Raw genomic sequence first — 19556 nt, forward strand, 5'->3', positions numbered from 1 at the left:
TCTAAATATACATAACATCAAAGAGCGATTTATGTCAAACTGATCAGAGTGTAATGAATCAATCTGACATAAAGAAATAAAGCACATAACATCTTTAAGTACATTTATATTCAGAATATGAGGGTATTTATATACAAACGTGTACAGTTTATAAACCAGTCATTTGACTTTATGTGGATCAGCAACAACATCCATGTGCTGCTTACATGTAAACACTCACAAAGAGGAAATTCATCCTGCTGAGTGTTTTATTTTGGATTGTTTGACGCTGCTGAGCTGTGAAACCTGTTTTCACATGTTTGGACACCTGAGGCTGCTTTGCACTTGATTTGTGTGTGTGTGAGTGTGTGTGTGTGGGTCTTGCATATTAAACACATTTTCCCTGTCACTGTGTCACAGTAACTCAGTCACATTTGGAGTGTTTGACTTGTTTCCACACCGTTTGTTGCTTGTTCCTCTGCTGGTTCTTCCATCAGATCTCCATTCAGAGACATGAAGCAGCTCAGCAGGAGTCAGAGAGCAGATCAGAGGCAAACATCAGCTCAGCTCAGCTCAGTCCTGTTTATCTGAGCTGCTCCTGAATGCTGCTGAGCTGTGAAACCTCAAACCACTGTTGATGTTTGGACACCTGAGGCTGCTTTGCACTCGGTGTGTGTGTGTGTGTGTGTGTGTGTGTGTGTGTGTGTGTGTGTGTGTGTGGGTCTTGCATATTAAACACATTTTCCCCTTTTGCCATCCTCTCATTGTCTCTCTCCACTCTGTCTGTCCACCTGTTTCTGTCCTCCTCTTGTCTCTCTCTGTCCCTCCGTCTTCTTCTGTCTCTCTCATCTTCTGAATCTCTGTCTCTCCTTCTTTCTCTCTCACTGTCTCACTCATTCCATTTTAATGTCCTTGTCCTCCTCCATATATCTGTATATACAGTATATATGAGTGTCTCTCTCTTTCTGTCTCCCCCTTCTCTTGTCCACTTTCTCTCACTATATCGCTCTCGCCATCTTTTTCTGTTCCTGTCCTCCTCTGTATCTCTCTCCCCATGTCTGTCCCCGTCTCTCTTACTGTGCCCCGGCCCTCTGTCTCTGTCCGTCCCCTTCCTTCTCTCTGTCTTTCCTTGCAGAGTCGCTCTCCTCATTAACCAGGCCACGCCTCCTCCACACTAGCTTAAACATCGTCTCTTTAGTCGTTCATTGAGCACCATCACAACCACAATCAAACAGGGACTTATTACCCCGCCCACTTATCCCGCCGTATTCCTCACTTACTTACTACGTTCTGAAATACTTCATGTTTATCAGAGGAAACGTTGCTCACCTGCGAGACATGAACTCCATGAGAGTGACCAGCAGCGGCCATCGGCTCACTGTAGCGTTCCATTGAGCTGAAACCCGGAGTCCCGGACAGTCAAGACTTCAGAGTTGCCCCCCCAAGTGCCTGTCAGTAATTATTGTATTCATTATTGGAGGGGGTCTTCTGTTAACTCCAGTTCCTCACATATGACATGAAAGAAACTTGAAGCTTAACTTGAATTGTGAACATTGCAGAGATTTCAGCCACACAATGACACAAACATCCTGGGGGATCTGTGCTAAACCCAATCTAATTCAGTTGGCTTTGTTTCGAGAAACCCTCTAGCATAGAAGCTCAAAATTAAACAGTTCAGAGGTGATTAGAACCTGAAACACACCAGATATTGTGCATGAATGTATGTTAGCGATCTTTTTATGAGCTGACGAACAAACATGAGGCGTCTCTGTCCTCTGTGTTGTGTCTCTCCTCGTGTCTTTGGTCTCTGGTAGCTGCTGAAGCCATCGCCACACCAAACATCTGCAGCGCCGGGAGACTTGGGACTCTACAGATGTTTCTACTCCATCAGTCACCTGAGCTCAATAGTGAAGCCTCCGACACTCTGACTGTCATCTATCTATCATCAAACATCCTGAGGTCATGAGAAACACTTTCAATTTCCTGATTCAATTCATGCACAGTTAAAAGGATCTGATTTCACTTCCTGACTGATTGCACTTGTATTCAGGATGTTTTGTTATAAAGAAGCAGGTGCTATCTGGGGTTGTGCAGTAACTTATTGCAGTTCAGCGTTTTCTTCTCATCTCACATCGTCTCCTGTTCAAACAGATTCAGAGACACACAGGAACAAATAATGAAATTGTTTGCAATGTCGTCATGCCGTTTGTTTCCTTTCATTTACGTTTCAGGGCTAAAAGGTTTCCACCTGAAGAGACACACTTTATGGCCCTACAGCAGTTATGTTGCTTTCATTTAGTGCTTAGTGAAGTTCTGGGTGAGTTTCTATGATGAAGTACTCACTGTGATCAGTTAGGAAGAGAAGCAGCTGTTACATACATACATACATGATTACAGATAAGAGTCTGCTGTGTCCTACTTTATCTAAGCCACACGTGGGAAAATGTTTGTCAATTCATTGAAAATATGCAGACCTTTGGGAATGTTGGGGACTTTATTGAAAAGCAACGCAAAGGCATAAAAGGGAAAAACAACAGTGCAGTCAAGCATAATCTGGACTCTTCCTCTAACACACATTCAGCAACACAATTCACTCTAAGTGTTCATAATGTGTGACGACAAAGAAACCCATAGTGCAAACATGTGTGTCATCTAAAAACAGAACGTCTGATTCCTTTTACAACCCAAACTAACAATAAGATAAAAAAATAACATTTAGAGTTCAAAAAGGAGAGAAATTATGCAAACACACAACTTGATTAAGAAACACACAACAATTAAATTATCACTATCTTTAGCTTTTTTTCAAAGCAATTTCAAGAAATATACAAGCAAGAAAACTTACACAACTGGAAAATAACGTTTGTGTTGTATGTATGAAAATGTGTGTGTATGTGAAAGTGAGTGTGTGTGTGTGGGTGTTTGTGTAGGTGGTTGCACATTCAATGACCGTCACCAGAGATTAACTGCAGATAAAATGAATCCCAAACCTCAGCATATAAATTGTCTGTCTGTCTGTTTTAAGCTCAATGATTATGATATTTTCTGCGCTCCTTCTTCTTTATTGCTCCTTATTTGTTAATCATGTGTTACTTTGCTGCTGTCTATTTAAGTGATACACCGTTCATTTTACAAAACTAGACTTTCGGGGAAGTTACATCCAATTGAAGTCAGTGACATTGTGTTTTTGATTTATGACTATACAAATAAAGTGCAATACAAATGGTGATTTAGTTTTTATGTTTTCCCCTGAACTTTGATTAATTTGACTTTGCTCTTCTGAACTCATGAGCAGCCTTTATGTTCCCACTTCAGGCTGCCGCGCCTCTTCACCTCCTCTGGATTCTCTCAACTAGAGACAGAAAGAAAAACTCATCAGACACAAAACAAAACTGTTCAGCTCAACTGTCTGAATGGAATTCACAAAAAGACTTTTATATCGTGTGTAAGTTTGATCAGAAGTAAGGATTCCATCAAAGTTTTAATATTTTTCATATACACTAAACTGTTCAGTTCGGTTATGGTTGATTTTGTTTTCATTTACATTTAATATGCATATCTAGATGTACAATACCCATACAGAGAAACACGACACAGACAGCACATCTAAATGAAATGTTTCTAAAAGCTCCCATGTCTACTTTGGCTCATTTTCTCCTCTGAACTTTCTTATTTTTCCTGTAATTTGACATAAACATGGTTGTGAAAAGCTTTTCTGTACATCTACAATATGACACAGATGTTTCACATGAACAATCACAAAGGACACTAAATGTAACATAAGGCAGCTGTGAGTTTGTGTCAAAGGAATTCTGATTGTATAAACCCATGTGACAGTAACTCACATTGGTATCTTTGTTGCTTTTCATTCAAGAGGGTTGAGCTTCTCAGTGACCGAGCTGGTCTCAGCTGTGACATCAGAAACTCAATGTTAGGGCAACAATCTACAAAACATTTTGGGCTGTTTGTCCAGATAAACAAGTAAACACATTATACTTACATGATGGAGGGCACTTTGCTGAAACAGAAAAAGCAGGTTGTGACATATGTAAATGCAACATCTGTCCTCTCCTACTTCTACTAACTAATATATAAATCACCTCCAGCTGTTGTTTATTTTCACGAAAGTTTATAGTTAAAGAGGTGTTTGTGTTTCTTACCGTTCTTCTTTTTGTAGATCACAACGAAACCAATGGCAGCGAGGACGAGAAGAGCAACAACAGCCACTGCAATGATGATGGAGGTGGTCGTCATGTCACTGGCATTCTCTGTAGAGCAAAACACAACAACATCACAACATGTCCAAGTGAACGTGAGGAAGTTAAACACTGAAGTTGAACTCTGAAGTTGAACTCTTATTTGTAATTTTGTTTTATTCAGCACTTCTGTCATTCTCACTTTTCTGTGTTGATTTTATGTTAATTCAAAATCATGAATTTAATCATCTGTAATCCAACTAACATAATAATAAACTAATGTGTTCAGTAACTTCTGTCCTGAAATGAAAAAACTGTTTGTTCAGTTCATTATTAGGGTTAAAAGAGTAACAGTCCAGTCAAGCACAACTAAATCTAAACATGTGTCTCACCTCCTCCTCTGTCAACACGGCCCCAGTTGGTTCTGATCTTCTTTGGGTCCAGTTTGACTGGGGGCACCTGGGCTCCAGAGATCTTAAACACACACTCGTACTTCTCCCAGTCTGCAGGTGGGACTGATGAAAGGTCCAGGTGGACGCTTCTCTGGAAGGTTCCGTCATGGTTGGGGAGGGAGACTCCAGGCTCCACGCCCTCATGAACCTCCTCTCCATCTTTCTCCCAGAACATCATGATTCTGTCCGGGTAGAAACCTGAAGCGTGGCAGGTGACTGGAGAGGAGGGAGACTTCTGGAGGAGAGACATCGAGGGGAGGACTGGAGAGAGAGGGGGGGGGGGGGGAGAGGGAGGGAGAGAGAGAGAAGAGGGGGTAAAGAGGGAGGGAGAGAGAAAGGAAGAGCAAAGAAGAGAAAGAAAGAAAGAAAGAAAGAAAGAAAGAAAGAAAGAAAGAAAGAAAGAAAGAAAGGAGAGAAAATGAGGAAGGGAGAGAGAGAGCAATAGAGAGAGGAAATAAAGAGGAAAAGGGTGAACGACCAGAAAGAAGGCAAAACAGAAATGTGTAGGGGAGGAAGAAAGAGAGAAATGAGAGAAAAAAGACAGGAAGGATCAACAGCAGAAAGAAAGAGGGAAAGAAAGAAAAAGAATGAGGAAAGAATAAAAGACAAGGAGATGGAAAGAGAAGAGGAGGATGAAAGAAAACCAGAGCAAAGAGAAATGTGGAGAGGAGAAAACAGAAAGAAAGAAGAAAGAGAAAAGATGGAAACAAGCCAGAAAAAGAGAAAGAAAGGAGAGATTGTGTGTCAGACGAGAGAGCGAGAAAGGAGACATGCAGGGAGAGAGAGGGAGATGTGTGTAAGGTGATTAATATCAGAGTGTGTGTGAGCTGATATTGGTTGTGATGTTGCTGCACATTAGAAACATCAGAGGATTCATAAGTCTCATTAATATTTCTCTCCTTTTTCTTTTCTCTCCTCTCTGTGTTTAAAACAATAAATCTCCAAAATGTCTCCTAACTGCAGGCTCACTGTCAGGTCAAACGCTTTCTTCAATCAAAAGTATTCAACAACATAAAGAACCATCAGAGGAGAGTAAATGTTTCCATCAGGTCATGTGACTCTACCTGTTCTCTTCAGAGTGCTCTGCCCATAGGTCACATACTTCTTCAGCCACTCAGGACACACCTGGGTGTAGTAGTTCTTCGAAAGCGCTAACCCAGCTTTGTTATTATCCCACTTCATCTTGGTGATGAAAGCTTGTGGTTTTGCAGCGACGTATGACAGAGACTGAAGGTCCAAAGATATGAAGTCATCTCCATCATAACCATACTGTCTGTAAGCTTTAACCTCTCCAGTCTCATCGTCCCATTCACAGCCAGACATGAACTGGTTAATGTGAACACCTGAGAGAGAGAGAGAGAGAGAGAGAGAGAGAGAGAGAGAGAGAGAGAGAGAGAGAGAGAGAGAGAGAGAGAGAGAGAGAGAGATATGCAGTGAATCAGACACAGCAGATAACTAACACACACTCATTGACACCACTCACCAAACACAGATATACACACACACACTGCCTCCACACACTGATACACACTCACACTGCCTCCACACAGAGCAACACGAGCAGCTGATCTACGATGGTGAAGCTGCTGTGGCTGTGAGTTGAGGGAAAACACACACACACACACACACACGCACAACACACCATCACACAGCATCTCAGTCTCACTAATGTGTGTGTTCAGTCTGAGTGTGTGAGGAAAGAAAAGCTCCATATCAAACAAGTAAAGCTGTGTGAGTAAAACACACTGTAGATGGATGAAGCATGGAAGTGTGTGTGTGTGTGTGTGTGTGTACATCTGTGTTCTATTTACCATAAAACAGCTTGAAACATTTTATCAGTAAACAGTGAAACAGAAACAAACCTTCAGTTTGGTTGAAGCGCTGCTTTGCTGTTTCAATGTCGGCTTTGTGGACCTGCTGGGCACCCATGAAGATCCCAGTCTCCCTCTCCAAGTACTGAGGATCATCTGCTGTGACTTTGCTCATCCAGTCCTGTTTGAGTTCTGTTCTCTGTGTGTTGCTGTCATAGTGAACCATCTGAACATCGTTAACGTAGCCAACAATCACAAACTCTGGGAAGTTTGGGACTTGAGACGACGCAGTGCAGAAATACTTCAGAGAGTGAAGCACTGAGAGAGAAACACACACACACACACGCACACATTTAAGTGAAGTATTTCATAATGAGGGAAAATAGAACACTAAACATTCAAGTTGATTCTGTGTTCAAACATGGAATTTATACAGAAAAACAGGTTTCAGCTCCTCTTCACATTTACAATCCAAACAGGAAAGTGTGTTTCATCTTTCTGTCAAATTGGAAACTTTTTTCCTCTTTGTTTTCAAATGTTTTCCTCTGCTCACTTTATTTTTCTCTTCCTGCAGATGTTTGTGTTTGTTAGCTTGAACGCTGGAGTTTCAAACTACAGACCAAAGTGCATAAACTGCAGGTTAGAGAGGATGATTGATTGAATTGATTTGAAGATTTGACTTTTCTCTTTAAGGCTCCATAACTGAGCCCCTGTGTGTCTCTGAGCTGCTTCATATCTACACACACTCACGTCCACTTCTGCAGTCTCATTTTCATTAATCAGGACTGTGCAATGTTTTAGAAATGAGCCCCTGTCCTCAACTCTCTACACCTTCTGCCCCTTTGACCTCCATGGGGTCAAGAGCCTTCAGACGTTCTCCACATTGACTCTCTCTCCACCTTTGCATCTCGTCTCCTAACACACCTTTTCAAACTGGCTTCTCTGCTCTGATCCACCATCTCTGTTATTCACTTATAATTGTTTATTCTCGGTCTTGTTTGATTTCATGATATTTTGATACATTGCTGCTTGTATTACATTATTATTATTATCATTAAACTTTACTTGATCAAACTGTCAGTGTGATAAACTGAAACCTACTGAGCTGCAACATACTGAAGGTTTAGATCAGAACATACTGAAGGTTTAGATCAGAACAAACTGAAGGTTTAGTTTGACTTCATACGGTCAACATATCATGCGAGTTGGATAACTACATTCACATTAATGTATCGTATTAAAGTTTGTACCAGGAGAACAGGAAGCCTTCTGCTTTAGTGAACATGAACATGTAGGAACACAGCGTCATCCAGTGGCCATTCTTGAGATGGAAAAATAAACTCCAGAGCTCACGACAATAATAACTCCCGGAAATGCATTTTAACATTTCCACATCGGCACAAATAGAACCAATCGAGAATGTAAACGTATAGAATGTAAATGTAAATGTAAAAAAGAAAAGAAGCTCAAAACATATCTGATCCTTTCAAATCAAGCGAACTGAAACATGAAGCTCACCAGGCGCCGCGCTGTGAATCAGCAGGAGAACCACGAAGACACAAAGCTTCATCTTCAGCTCAGGAGTCCAAACCTTCAACTAAGTTTAAGTTGATAAAAGCTGAACCGAAGCGACGAGAACAAACACCGAGCGAAGCTCTACGCAGTCAGCGGGAGAGTGAGGAGGAACTAGAGCAGTGTCGACTGATCAAATTCCGTCTGAGCCAATCAGAACGCGTGTCTAGGGAGATATTTTCTGCGAAGGTTTTGACTGAAAGTGAAAGTAGGATTCGCTTCGTTTTAGCCAAGGGAAAGAGGCTTTACAGATGAATGTATGCGTTTACTTTGTACACATGTGGACTTTTTAAACCACCTGCTCACCTCCGCTGCTCACAACCAATGTGTTCTGTTCATTAATGTGATGAAGAAATGAGCTGTTGTTTTCCTCCACAGAGATCAAAGATCACCGTCACCCACAGAAGAGCATCTATGAGTGTCTGCTAGTTTGTATTTGTTTATCTGTCAACTGTGTGACAGAGTTGGTGTGCAAAACAACAATCCTGACCAAAACATTAACTACTGTTCCACATGTTGCGTTAGAGCAGTGCTTCTCAATAGTTTTCTGTCGAGCCCCCCCCCCCCCCCCCCCCCCCAAGGAAGAAGAAAACATTTTGCGCCCCCCCACCCTCCGCCAAGACGATAAATAGTATAATTTGTCTATAAAATTGTTACAAGTCCAACTCTGCATAACATTGTATCCTTATTAACGTTAAGGGAAACTAAAAAAAGAAAAAGAAAAAAGAAAGAAATAGATCCACTTACAACAAAGAATAACTTGATTAACCTTGTTTTTTTAGTGGAACCCGGAAATATTTAAAGTGAATCAATTTGCCTTAATTTCAACAAAATCAAATCCTTGTGTAAACTATTTAACTATACTATACCAAACATTTTTCAACCAACTAATTGAACCATTTGATACTGAAAAATAAACTTAAATAAAATGAATAAATAATAATAAATCAAATTGATCAGCACCATGACCTCGGGAGCACAACATATAAAACACTTTAACTTACAAAACAAAAATGAAAAAAACAAATTGTGCTGATTTTTTTTTAAACTAAATGATCAAGTCAGTATTAATGGCTACGATTGGCCATACACGTTTTGCACTGCACAACTTTTCGAAGCGGGGTTTGAAGCATGATACTCTCCACATTGACTCTCTCCACCTTTGCATCTCATCTCCTAACACCTTTTCAAACTGGCTTCTCTGCTCTGATCCTCCATCTCTGTTATTTACTTATGTCTGTCTCTTATCTCTGCCTTGTTTGATTTCATGATATCTTGATACATTGCTGCTTGTATTACATTGTTATTATCATTAAACTTTACTTGATCAAACTTTCAGTGTGATAAACTGAAACCTAGTGAGCTGCAACATACTGAAGGTTTAGATCAGAACAAACTGAAGGTTTAATTTGACTTCATACGGTCAACATATCATGCGAGTTGGATAACTACATTCACATTTATGTATCATATTAAAGTTTGTACCAGGAGAACAGGAAGCCTTCTGCTTTAGTGAACATTTACATGTAAGAACACAGCGTCATCCAGTGGCCATTCTTGAGATGGAAAAATAAACTCAAGAGCTCACGACAATAATAACTCCCGGAAATGCATTTTAACATTTCCACATCGGCACAAATAGAACCAATCGAGAATGTAAACGTATAGAATGTAAATGTAAATGTAAAAAAGAAAAGAAGCTCAAAACATGTCTGATCCTTTCAAAATCAAGCGAACAGAAACATGTAACTCACCAGGCGCCGCGCTGTGAATCAGCAGGAGAACCACGAAGACACAAAGCTTCATCTTCAGCTCAGGAGTCCAAACCTTCGACGAAGTTTAAGTTGATAAAAATTGAACCGAAGCGACGAGAACAAACACCGAGTGAAGCTCTGCGCAGTCAGCGGGACACTGAGGAGGAACAGGAGCAGTGTCGACTGATCAAATTCCGTCTGAGCCAATCAGAACGCGTGTCTAGGGAGATATTTTCTGCGAAGGTTTTGACTGAAAGTGAAAGTAGGATTCGCTTCGTTTTAGCCAAAGAAAGAGGCTTTACAGATGAATGTATGCGTTTACTTTGTACACATGTGGACTTTTTATACCACCTGCTCACCTTCGCTGCTCACAACCAATGTGTTCTGTTCATTAATGTGATGAAGAAATGAGCTGTTGTTTTCCTCCACAGAGGTCAAAGATCACCGTCACCCACAGAAGAGCATCTATGAGTGTCTGCTAGTTTGTATTTGTTTATCTGTCAACTGTGTGACAGAGTTGGTGTGCAAAACAACAATCCTGACCAAAACATTAACTACTGTTCCACATATTGCGTTAGAGCAGTGCTTCTCAATAGTTTTCTGTCGAGCCCCCCACCAGGAAGAAGAAAACATTTTGCGCCCCCCAGCCCTCCGCCACGACGATAAATAGTATAATTTGTCTATAAAATTGTTACAAGTCCACCTCTGCATAACATTGTATCCTTATTAACGTTAAGGAAAACTAAAAAAAGAAAAAGAAAAAAGAAAGAAATAGATCCACTTACAACAAAGAATAACTTGATTAACCTTGTTTTTTTAGTGGAACCAGGAAAGATTTAAAGTGCATCAATTTGCCTTAATTTCAACAAAATCAAATCCTTGTGTAAACTATTTAACTATACTATACCAAACATTTTTCAACCAACTAATTGAGCCATTTGATACTGAAAAATAAACTTAAATAAAATGAATAAATAATAATAAATTAAATTGATCAGCACCATGACCTCGGGAGCACAACATATAAAACACTTTAACTTACAAAACAAAAATGAAAAAAACAAATTGTGCTGATTTTTTTTTTTAACTAAATGATCAAGTCAGTATTAATGGCTACGATTAGCCATAAACGTTTTGCACTGCACAACTTTTCGAAGCGGGGTTTGAAGCATGATACTGCAACTCTCAGCTCCTGCTCAATGTTTAGCTGGGATCTGTACTTTGAAGAATGCCCACAGCCCTCTGCCCTAAGAGTGGATACTGCTTTCGAGTGAAAGAGCTGATCTTGTCTGTGAGTTGAGGCAGGTCGGTGTTTATCTTTCACCGGCACGTTTTCGCTGAAAAAACTCAAGCGGCTTATCAGCGTGGATGGGGTGTGATGTGTTTAAGTGACGCCTTCGTTTATTTGGCTTCATGCTGTCCGCTGCCAACATTTTTAGATACAGTAAACACACCGGTCTTTCCTTGTCTCCCACCGTAGTCACAGTGAAGCCAAGCGCTTCATATGCTTCGACATATTTTTCGATATAGCTTTCGGGAGACTTTTGTCTGTCTCATTCTCTCCGTCTCTCTCTGCCTTTCTTTTCATCCCTGTTAAGTATTTTTCCACTGTGTTTTCTGTGCTGGCTCCGGCTCTGTGGTGTGTGTGTGTGCGGATACTCGGTGCTTCATATCTTCAGCTCTGTGGTGTGTGTGTGTGCGCATGCTCGGTGCAAAAAAAAACCCCACACCTCAGCAGAGGAGCTAATACTCCCTGCGCATGCTCTGATAATGAGAGTAAATGGCACAAGACATGTAGGCGTGAAAGCGCCACTGCAATGAAAAAGCAAACGGTAGTGACATTTCAGAAGCACTGCGTTAGAGGGACTAAATGTGGACTAGTGCGCCCTCTGGCGGTTTGATACTCCAGGATGTGAGACACAACAAGGTCAACAGGTCAGTAGGAGCTCTCTAAATATACATAACATCAAAGAGCGATTTATGTCAAACTGATCAGAGTGTAATGAATCAATCTGACATAAAGAAATAAAGCACATAACATCTTTAAGTATATTTATATTCAGAATATGAGGGTATTTATATACAAACATGTGTACAGTTTATAAACCAGTCATTTGACTGTATGTGGATCAGCAACAACATCCATGTGCTGCTTACATGTAAACACTCACAAAGAGGAAATTCATCCTGCTGAGTGTTTTATTTTGGATACTTCAATACTTTTCACAGTGAACACTTCAGTAACTCAGTCACATTTGGAGTGTTTGACGCTGCTGAGCTGTGAAACCTGTTTTCACATGTTTGGACACGTGAGGCTGCTTTGCACTTGATGTGTGTGTGTGTGTGTGTGTGAGTGTGTGTGTGTGGGTCTTGCATATTAAACACATTTTTCCCTGTCACTGTGTCTTTCTCCCTTCATCTTTGTGTCTGTCTCCCTTTGCCCTCCTCTCATTGTCTGTCCACCTGTTTCTGTCCTTCTCTGTCCCTCCGTCTTCTTCTGTCTCTCTCATCCTCTGTATCTCTGTCTCTCCTTCTTTCTCTCTCACTGTCTCGCTCCTTCCATTTTAATGTCCTTCTCCTCCTCCATATATTCTGTAGCAGGACTACTGCTAGTTCATAGGGACTCAGCTTGGGAACCAGAGGGTCGCCGGTTCATGTCCTGTATTGACCAAGAAAGTAGACTGGCAGCTGGAGAGTTGCCAGTTTGGCTCCAGGGCACTGCCGAGTTGCCCTTGAGCAAGGCAACGAACCCCCAACAATGCTCCACAGGTGCCATATCATGGCTGCCCTGCACTGACCGCTCTGTGAAGCGTGTGTGTGTGTGTGTGTGTGTGTGTGTGTGTGTGTGTGTGTAAGAGGGGCATGTAAGACACAGCATGTGTGATTTGACTCAATAAAGTGTCTATTCTATTCTATTCTATGTTCAGTATATATGAGTGTCTGTCTCTCCCTTCTCTTGTCCACTTTCTCTCACTGTATCGATAGATGACTTGTCAGAAGATATATAATATTGTGGCGAGGCAAGAAGTGAAGCAGCTGTTACATTCATACATACATGATTACGGATAAGAGTCTGCTGTCTCCTGTTTAATGTTATTTGATACTTTGATACAGTACTGTTCAATTGTTCTTTAATTTTCATTGTCCTTTATTCCGTTTTCAAAAAACACCCAGGAAAAATTACACTTGTTTTCTCGTTGTTGTTTTGTATCCTTTAAATTTCCAATATTCTTCCTCTAACACACATTCAGCAGCACTATTCACTTTAAGAAACCCAGAGGATGAACATGTGTCACCTAAAAACAAAACGTCTGATTCCTTTTACAACCCAAACTAACAATAAGATAAAAAAATAACATTTAGAGTTCAAAAAGGAGAGAAATTATGCAAACACACAACTTGATTAACTAAGAAACACCCAACAATTACATTATTTCTATTTCAAAGCAATTTCAAGAAATATACAAGCAAGAAAACTTACACAACTCTAACGTTTGTGTTGTATGTATAAAAATGTGTGTGTATGCGACAGTGTGTCTTTGTGTGTTTGTGTTTGTGTGTAGGTGGTTGCACATTCAATGACCGTCACCAGAGATTAACTGCAGATAAAATGAATCCCAAACCTCAGCATATAAATTGTCTGTCTGTCTGTTTTAAGCTCAATTATTATGTCATTTTCTGTGCTCCGTCTCTTTATTGGTCCTTATTTGTTTAATCATGTGTTACTTTGCTGCAGTCTATTTAACTGATACACCATATACTTTACAAAACTAGATGATTTTTGGGGAAATGACATCCAATTGAACTCAGTGACATTGTGTTTTTGTAAGTTGGAGCGTCTTTGCAGAATGGATTCACAATGATTATATAAGCACTATACACATAAAGTGCAATACAAATGGAGTTTGACTGAGTGATTTTTGTTTTCTGTTTTTCCCCTGAGCTTTGATTAATTTGACTTTGCTCTTCTAAACTCATGAGCAGCCTTTATGTCCCCACTTCAGGCTGCCGCGCCTCTTCACCTCCTCTGGATTCTCTCAACTAGAGACAGAAAGAAAAACTCATCAGACACAAAACAAAAATGTTCAGCTCAACTGTCTGAATGAAATTTCACAACACTTTTATATTGTGTGTAAGTTTGATTAAAAATAAAGATTTCATCCAAGTTTAAATATTTCACACACTGTTCAGTTTTACATTAACATCATTTGATGATCATCATTTTCATAGATAGATAGATAGATAGATAGATAGATAGATAGATAGATAGATAGATGGTTGTGAAAAGCTTTTCTGTACATCTACAATATGACACAGATGTTTCACATTAACAATCACAAAGGACACTAAATGTAACATAAGGCAGCTGTGAGTTTGTGTCAAAGGAATTCTGATTGTATAAACCCATGTGACAGTAACTCACACTGGTATCTTTGTTGCTTTTCCTTCAGGAGGGTTAAGCTTCTCAGTGGACTCAGAGCTGGTCTCAGCTGTGACATCAGAAACTCAATGTTAGGGCAACAATCTACAAAACATTTTGGGCTGTTTGTCCAGATAAACAAGTAAACACATTATACTTACATGATGGAGGGCACTTTGCTGAAACAGAAAACAACAATAAATGAACCAAGTTGTGACATATGTAAATGATCCTCTCTTACTTCTTGTCACTAATACATAAATCACCTCCAGCTTAGTTTATTTTCCCTTCACTTCTCTCTTTCATCAAACCACTGACCCTTACATCACTTTATCACATCTGATTTCACCGTGTGAGTGAAAGGCCATAACATATAAATGCACCAAAGTCTACGGTCAGAGAAGTGAAAAAGTCAAACCAGGTTCATCTTTGTGTTTGTGTTTCTTACCGTTCTTCTTTTTGTAGATCACAACGGAACCAACGGCAGCGAGGACGACAAGAGCAACAACAGCCACTGCAATGATGATGGAGATGGTCGTCATGTCACTGGGTGGGTCTGTAGAGCAAAACACAACAAACATTCCTACATTTTCCTGCTCTTGTTAGTTTGCTGAGTGATTCTTTATCTCTGATTTGTAATTTAGCTTTATTCTGCACTTCTGTAATTCTCACTTTCCTGGGTTAATTGTATGATAATTTACAAATCATGAATCTACTCATCTGTAATACAACTACAATGTGTTCAGTAACTTCTGAAATGAAAAAACAGTTTGTTGAGTTCATTATTACAATTAAAAATGATGACAAAGCCAATAAGAGTCACAGTCCTGCCAAGCACACCTAAATCTAAACATGTGTCTCACCTCCTCCTCCTCTGTCAACACGGCCCCAGTTGGTTCTGATCTTCTCTAGGTCCAGTTTCACTGAGAGCATCTGGGCTCCAGAGATCTTAAACACACACTCGTACTTCTCCCAGTCTGCAGGTGGGACTGATGAAAGGTCCAGGTGGACGCTTCTCTGGTAGGTTCCGTCATGGTTGGGGAGGGAGACTCCAGGCTCCACGCCCTCATGAACCTCCTCTCCATCTTTCTCCCAGAACATCATGATTCTGTCCGGGTAGAAACCTGAAGCGTGGCAGGTGACTGGAGAGGAGGGAGACTTCTGGAGGAGAGACATCGAGGGGAGGACTGGAGAGGGAGAGAGAGAGGGAGAGCGGGAAGGAGAGAGAGAAGGGGGGAGAGGGGGTTAAAAGAGAGGGAGAGAGAAAGAAAGAAAGAGAAAGGAGGGAAATGGGGGAGGGAGTGAGAGAGAGATAGAGTGAGAGAGCAATGGAGAGAGAGATGAAATAAAGAGGAAAAGAGGAGTGATGGACCAGAGAGAAGACAAAACAGAAATGTGGAGGGGAGTAAGAAAGAGAGAAATTAGAGAAAAAAGAAAGAGAGAAAGGATCAACAAAAGAAAGAAAGAGGGAAAGAAATGAAACTCGACAAAAAGAATGAGAGGAAAGAATAAAACAGGTGATAGACGGGAGGAGACATGTAGGGAGAGAGAGAGGGAGATGTGTGTAAGGTAACAAATATCAGTGTCTGTGTGAGCTGATATTGGTTGTGATGTTGCTGTACAGTCGAAACATCAGAGGATTCATAGGTCTCATTAATATTTCTCTCCTTTTTCTTTCTTTTTCCTTTCTCTCCTCTCTGTGTATACAAATGCTAAGGTCACAAAGGTCAAATGCTTTCTTCAATAAAAATATTCAACCAAAGAACCATCAGAGGAGAGTAAATGTTCCCATCAGGTCATGTGACTCTACCTGTTCTGTTCAGAGTGCTCTGCCCATAGGTCACATACTTCTTCAGCCAATAAGGGCACCGCTGGGTGTAGTAGTTCTTATAGCGCGCTAACTCAGCTGTGTCATTATCCCACTTCATCTTGGTGATGAAAGCTTGTTGTTTTGCAGCAACCCATGACAGAGACTGAAGGTCCAAAGATATGAAGTCTTCTCCATCATAACCAAAACGATTATAACCTTTAACCTCTCCAGTCTCATCGTCCCATTCACAGCCAGACATCCACTGTAAAATGTGAACACCTGAGAGGGAGAGAGAGAGAGAGAGAGATATGCAGTAAACCACATTGACTCACCAAACACAGATATACACACACTGCCTCAACACAGAGCAACCCACGCAGCTGATCTACGATGGTGACACACGCAAACACACCATCACACAGCATCTCAGTCTCACTAATGTGTGTGTTCAGTCTGAGTGTGAGAGTGAAGAAAAGCTCCATATCAAACAGGCAAAGCGGTGTGAGTAAAAGACACCTTGGATGGATGAAGCATGGAAGTGAATGTGTGTTTGTTTGTGTACATCTGTGTTGTATTTCACATAAAACAGCTTGAAACATTTTATCAGTAAACAGTGAAACATAAACAAACCTCCAGTGTGGTTGAAGCGCTGCTTTACTGTTTCAATGTTGCCTTTGAAGGACTGCTGGGCATTCATGAAGCTCCTAGTCTCCCTTGCCAAGTACTTAGGAAGATCTGCTGCGAGTTTGCGTATCCAGTCCTGTTTGGGTTCTGCTCTCTGTGTGTCGCTGTCATAGTGAACAATCTGAACATCGTCAACGAAGCCAACAACTGCAAACTCTGGGAAGTTTGGGACTTGAGATGACGAAGTGTAGAAATTCCTCTGAGAGTGAGGCACTGAGAGAGACACACACACACACACACACGCACACATGCGCACACACACGCGCGCACACACACCCACACACACACACATTTAAGTGAAGTACATCAAAAAAGGCTTTATGTAAAACTGATCAGAGTGTAACAGCACATAACATTATATAGATGTGTACAGTCTCACAGTCTTCACCACAGAACAACATTGGGGAGTTTATAATAATAATAACAATAATAATAACAACAATAATTATCGAAGTAGTGCAGTGTAGAGGTACATTCATTTTTATTCCATTGCTTTTAGACACAGTTTTACCTCTACATGTATCTGATAGTTGCTTCACATATTCTGATTTTAAACAGTAATTTGACTTTATGTGGGTTCCAAACCCTCAGAGCCCAGAGAGTCACAGAGACGCTTCAGTGTGAGAGCACAGAGCTGCTGACATGCTGCTGTGGTATGAAAGACAATACAAACTCTCCTGAACCTACATAAATCTGCAACATTAAAAGATAACAATAAAATACATTCTCTTATAATACTCAGTAACAGCAGCAGCAACATTCTACCACTTAACTCATTTATTATTTCACAAATTGACAAAATTACCTCCCCCACACACACACACACGGTCACACGCTACTTCAATTTGTCTCCGTGTGAAGTTTTTCTTTTGCTCTTGGGTTCAGAGAGCAATTTTGAACGATGGTGCCAAGATCGTCTCCTTTCAAATATGCGACACTACATTTCAATGTAAATGTAGTGTACCGAAGGTTTAGATCAGAACAAACTGAAGGTTTAGTTTGACTTCATACTTTCAACATATCATGCGAGTTGGATAACTGTATGCATTTATTCACATTAATGTATCAAAATAAAGTTTGTACCAGAACAGGAAGCGTTCAGCGCTTCCTGTGTACGCTTCAGCGTACATTTACATGTTGGAACACAGCGCCATCCAGTGGCCATTCTTGAGATGGAAAAATAAACCCCAGAGCTAATGGCAATAATAACTCCAGGAAATGTATTTAAACTCTTTCCCCATCGCCACAACTAGAACCGATCTTTTATGTAAACATAAAAAAAAGCTCAAAACATGTCTGATCCTTTCAAATCAAGCAAACAGAAACATGAAGCTCACCAGGCGCCGCGCTGTGTATTAGCACGAGAAGCACGAAGACACAAAGCTTCATCTTCAGCTCAGGAGTCCAAACCTTCGACTAAGTTTAAGTTGATAAAAACTGCACCTGAGCGACGAGAACAAACACCGTGTGAAGCTCTGCACTGTCAGCAGAAGACTGAGTAGGAACCAGAGCAGCATCGACTGATCAAACTGAGCCAATCAGAATGAGTATGTAGACATTTGGAGTATGTAAGAGGGTGGAGAGACTTTGCAGATGTATGTGTATGTTTACTTTGTTCACTTAATGGCAGGAGACTTTTTATATCACCTGCACACCTGCCCTGCTCACAACCAATGTGTTTTGTTCATTCATGTGAAATGAGCTGTTGTTTTCCTCCACAGGGGTCAAAGATCACCGTCACCCACAGAAGAGCATCTATAAGTGTCTGCTAGTTTGTATTTGTTTATTTGTCAACTGTGTGACAGAGTTGGTGTGGAAAACAACAATCCTGATCAAAACATGAACTACTGTTCCACATGTTGCATTTGAGGGAATAAATGTGGCCTAGTGCGTTCTCTGGCAGTTTGATACAGATTTCCATTCAGAGACATGGAGCAGTGCAGCAGGAGTCGGGGAGCAGATCAGATCAGTCCTGTTTTTCTGAGATGAGCTGCTCCTGAACGCTGCTGAGCTGTGAAACCTGTTTGGACACCTGATGCTGCTTTGCACTTCATGTGTTTGTTAATGTGTCACTGTGTCTTTCTCCCATCCTCTTTGTGTCTCTCTCACTTTGCCTGTTTCTGTCCTCCTCTTGCTGTCTATGTCCTTTTCTCTCTCTTGGTATCTAACCCTGTCTTCTTCTGTCTCTCTCATCCTCTCTCTCTCCCTGTCTTTCTCTTACTGTCTCCCATGTCTCTCACGAGCATCAAACATTGGCAAACATCAGCTCAGCTGTGAAACCTCACACCACTGTTTGGACACCTGATGCTCATACACACCTTACACGTTCAACACATTTCCCTGTCACTGTGTTTTTCTCCCATGTTTTTTGTTTCTCTGCTTCCTGTCTCTCTCCTAGTCCATCTTGAGCCTTGAATACATGTGTGGCTTATAAATTACAATGGTTGCAGCTGAAAAATATATTACAAAAACCATCACAACATTGCTTGCTTCCTTTTATGCTCAGAACTTCAATCAATTAATCTTTATACTTTGTCCTCTTAATAGTCTCTACGCCAGGGGTATTCAACTAAAATTTGAAGAGGTCCAGTTAGAGAAAATCTCCTCAAGCAAAGGTCCGGAACATGATAATGTCTAACTTGCGTTATGATTTTGATATATACAGAAGTAGCCCAGTAGTATCAACGTCTGTAATCAACAATGGACTGTCAAGTACAAGTTGAAAACATTTCAACAAAATTTATTGTTAACATTGAACTGACTTTAAATGTAAATATAAGAAGGGCTGCATTTAAAAATTAAATAGAGAAAATAAATAAAATAGCTAAAATAAAGTGCTTAAATTCAGAAAAAAATAAAAGTAGCAGCAGCTTGACTT

General features: G+C 40.6%; 2 protein-coding genes and 1 long non-coding RNA gene across 6 annotated transcripts; 1 reads left to right on the forward strand and 2 right to left on the reverse strand.

Annotated features, from left to right (window-relative positions):
- Positions 1-483: 483 nt before the first annotated feature.
- On the forward strand, positions 484-13076 carry LOC143000489 (uncharacterized). The gene is made up of 2 exons (XR_012963629.1): positions 484-676; positions 12119-13076. It is a non-coding gene; the product is annotated as an uncharacterized LOC143000489 (long non-coding RNA).
- Positions 736-8126, reverse strand: LOC143000486 (class I histocompatibility antigen, F10 alpha chain-like). 4 transcript variants are annotated; one of them, XR_012963627.1, is made up of 9 exons: positions 7957-8126; positions 6490-6756; positions 5692-5970; positions 4568-4888; positions 4140-4247; positions 3980-3997; positions 3825-3888; positions 3258-3331; positions 736-1028 (listed from the first exon to the last, which is right to left on the reverse strand). XR_012963627.1 is itself a non-coding variant. In XM_076149820.1 (8 exons), exons 1-7 carry the CDS (start codon positions 8006-8008, stop codon positions 3845-3847), a joined length of 1089 nt encoding a protein of 362 aa, XP_076005935.1. In that variant the 5' UTR covers positions 8009-8126; the 3' UTR covers positions 2455-3331; positions 3825-3844. The 4 variants fall into 4 exon arrangements, 2 of the variants coding, with proteins under 2 accessions (XP_076005935.1, XP_076005937.1); XR_012963628.1 differs by lacking the exon at positions 3825-3888; XM_076149820.1 differs by lacking the exon at positions 736-1028 and having other exon boundaries at positions 2455-3331.
- A 455-nt stretch (positions 13077-13531) lies between the features above and the next one.
- LOC143000488 (class I histocompatibility antigen, F10 alpha chain-like) lies at positions 13532-18177 on the reverse strand. The gene is made up of 8 exons (XM_076149828.1): positions 18016-18177; positions 16625-16891; positions 15995-16273; positions 15069-15371; positions 14633-14740; positions 14346-14363; positions 14188-14254; positions 13532-13805 (listed from the first exon to the last, which is right to left on the reverse strand). The coding sequence occupies exons 1-8, from the start codon at positions 18065-18067 to the stop codon at positions 13802-13804; spliced, it is 1098 nt and encodes a 365-aa protein (XP_076005943.1). The 5' UTR covers positions 18068-18177; the 3' UTR covers positions 13532-13801.
- Between the last annotated feature and the right edge of the window lie 1379 nt (positions 18178-19556).

This window comes from Genypterus blacodes, unplaced genomic scaffold (assembly GCF_046128005.1).
Source record: "Genypterus blacodes isolate CSIRO-AG114 ecotype Tasmania unplaced genomic scaffold, CSIRO-AGI_Gbla_v1 ptg000048l_1, whole genome shotgun sequence".
Classification (NCBI taxonomy): Eukaryota; Metazoa; Chordata; class Actinopteri; order Ophidiiformes; family Ophidiidae; genus Genypterus; species Genypterus blacodes.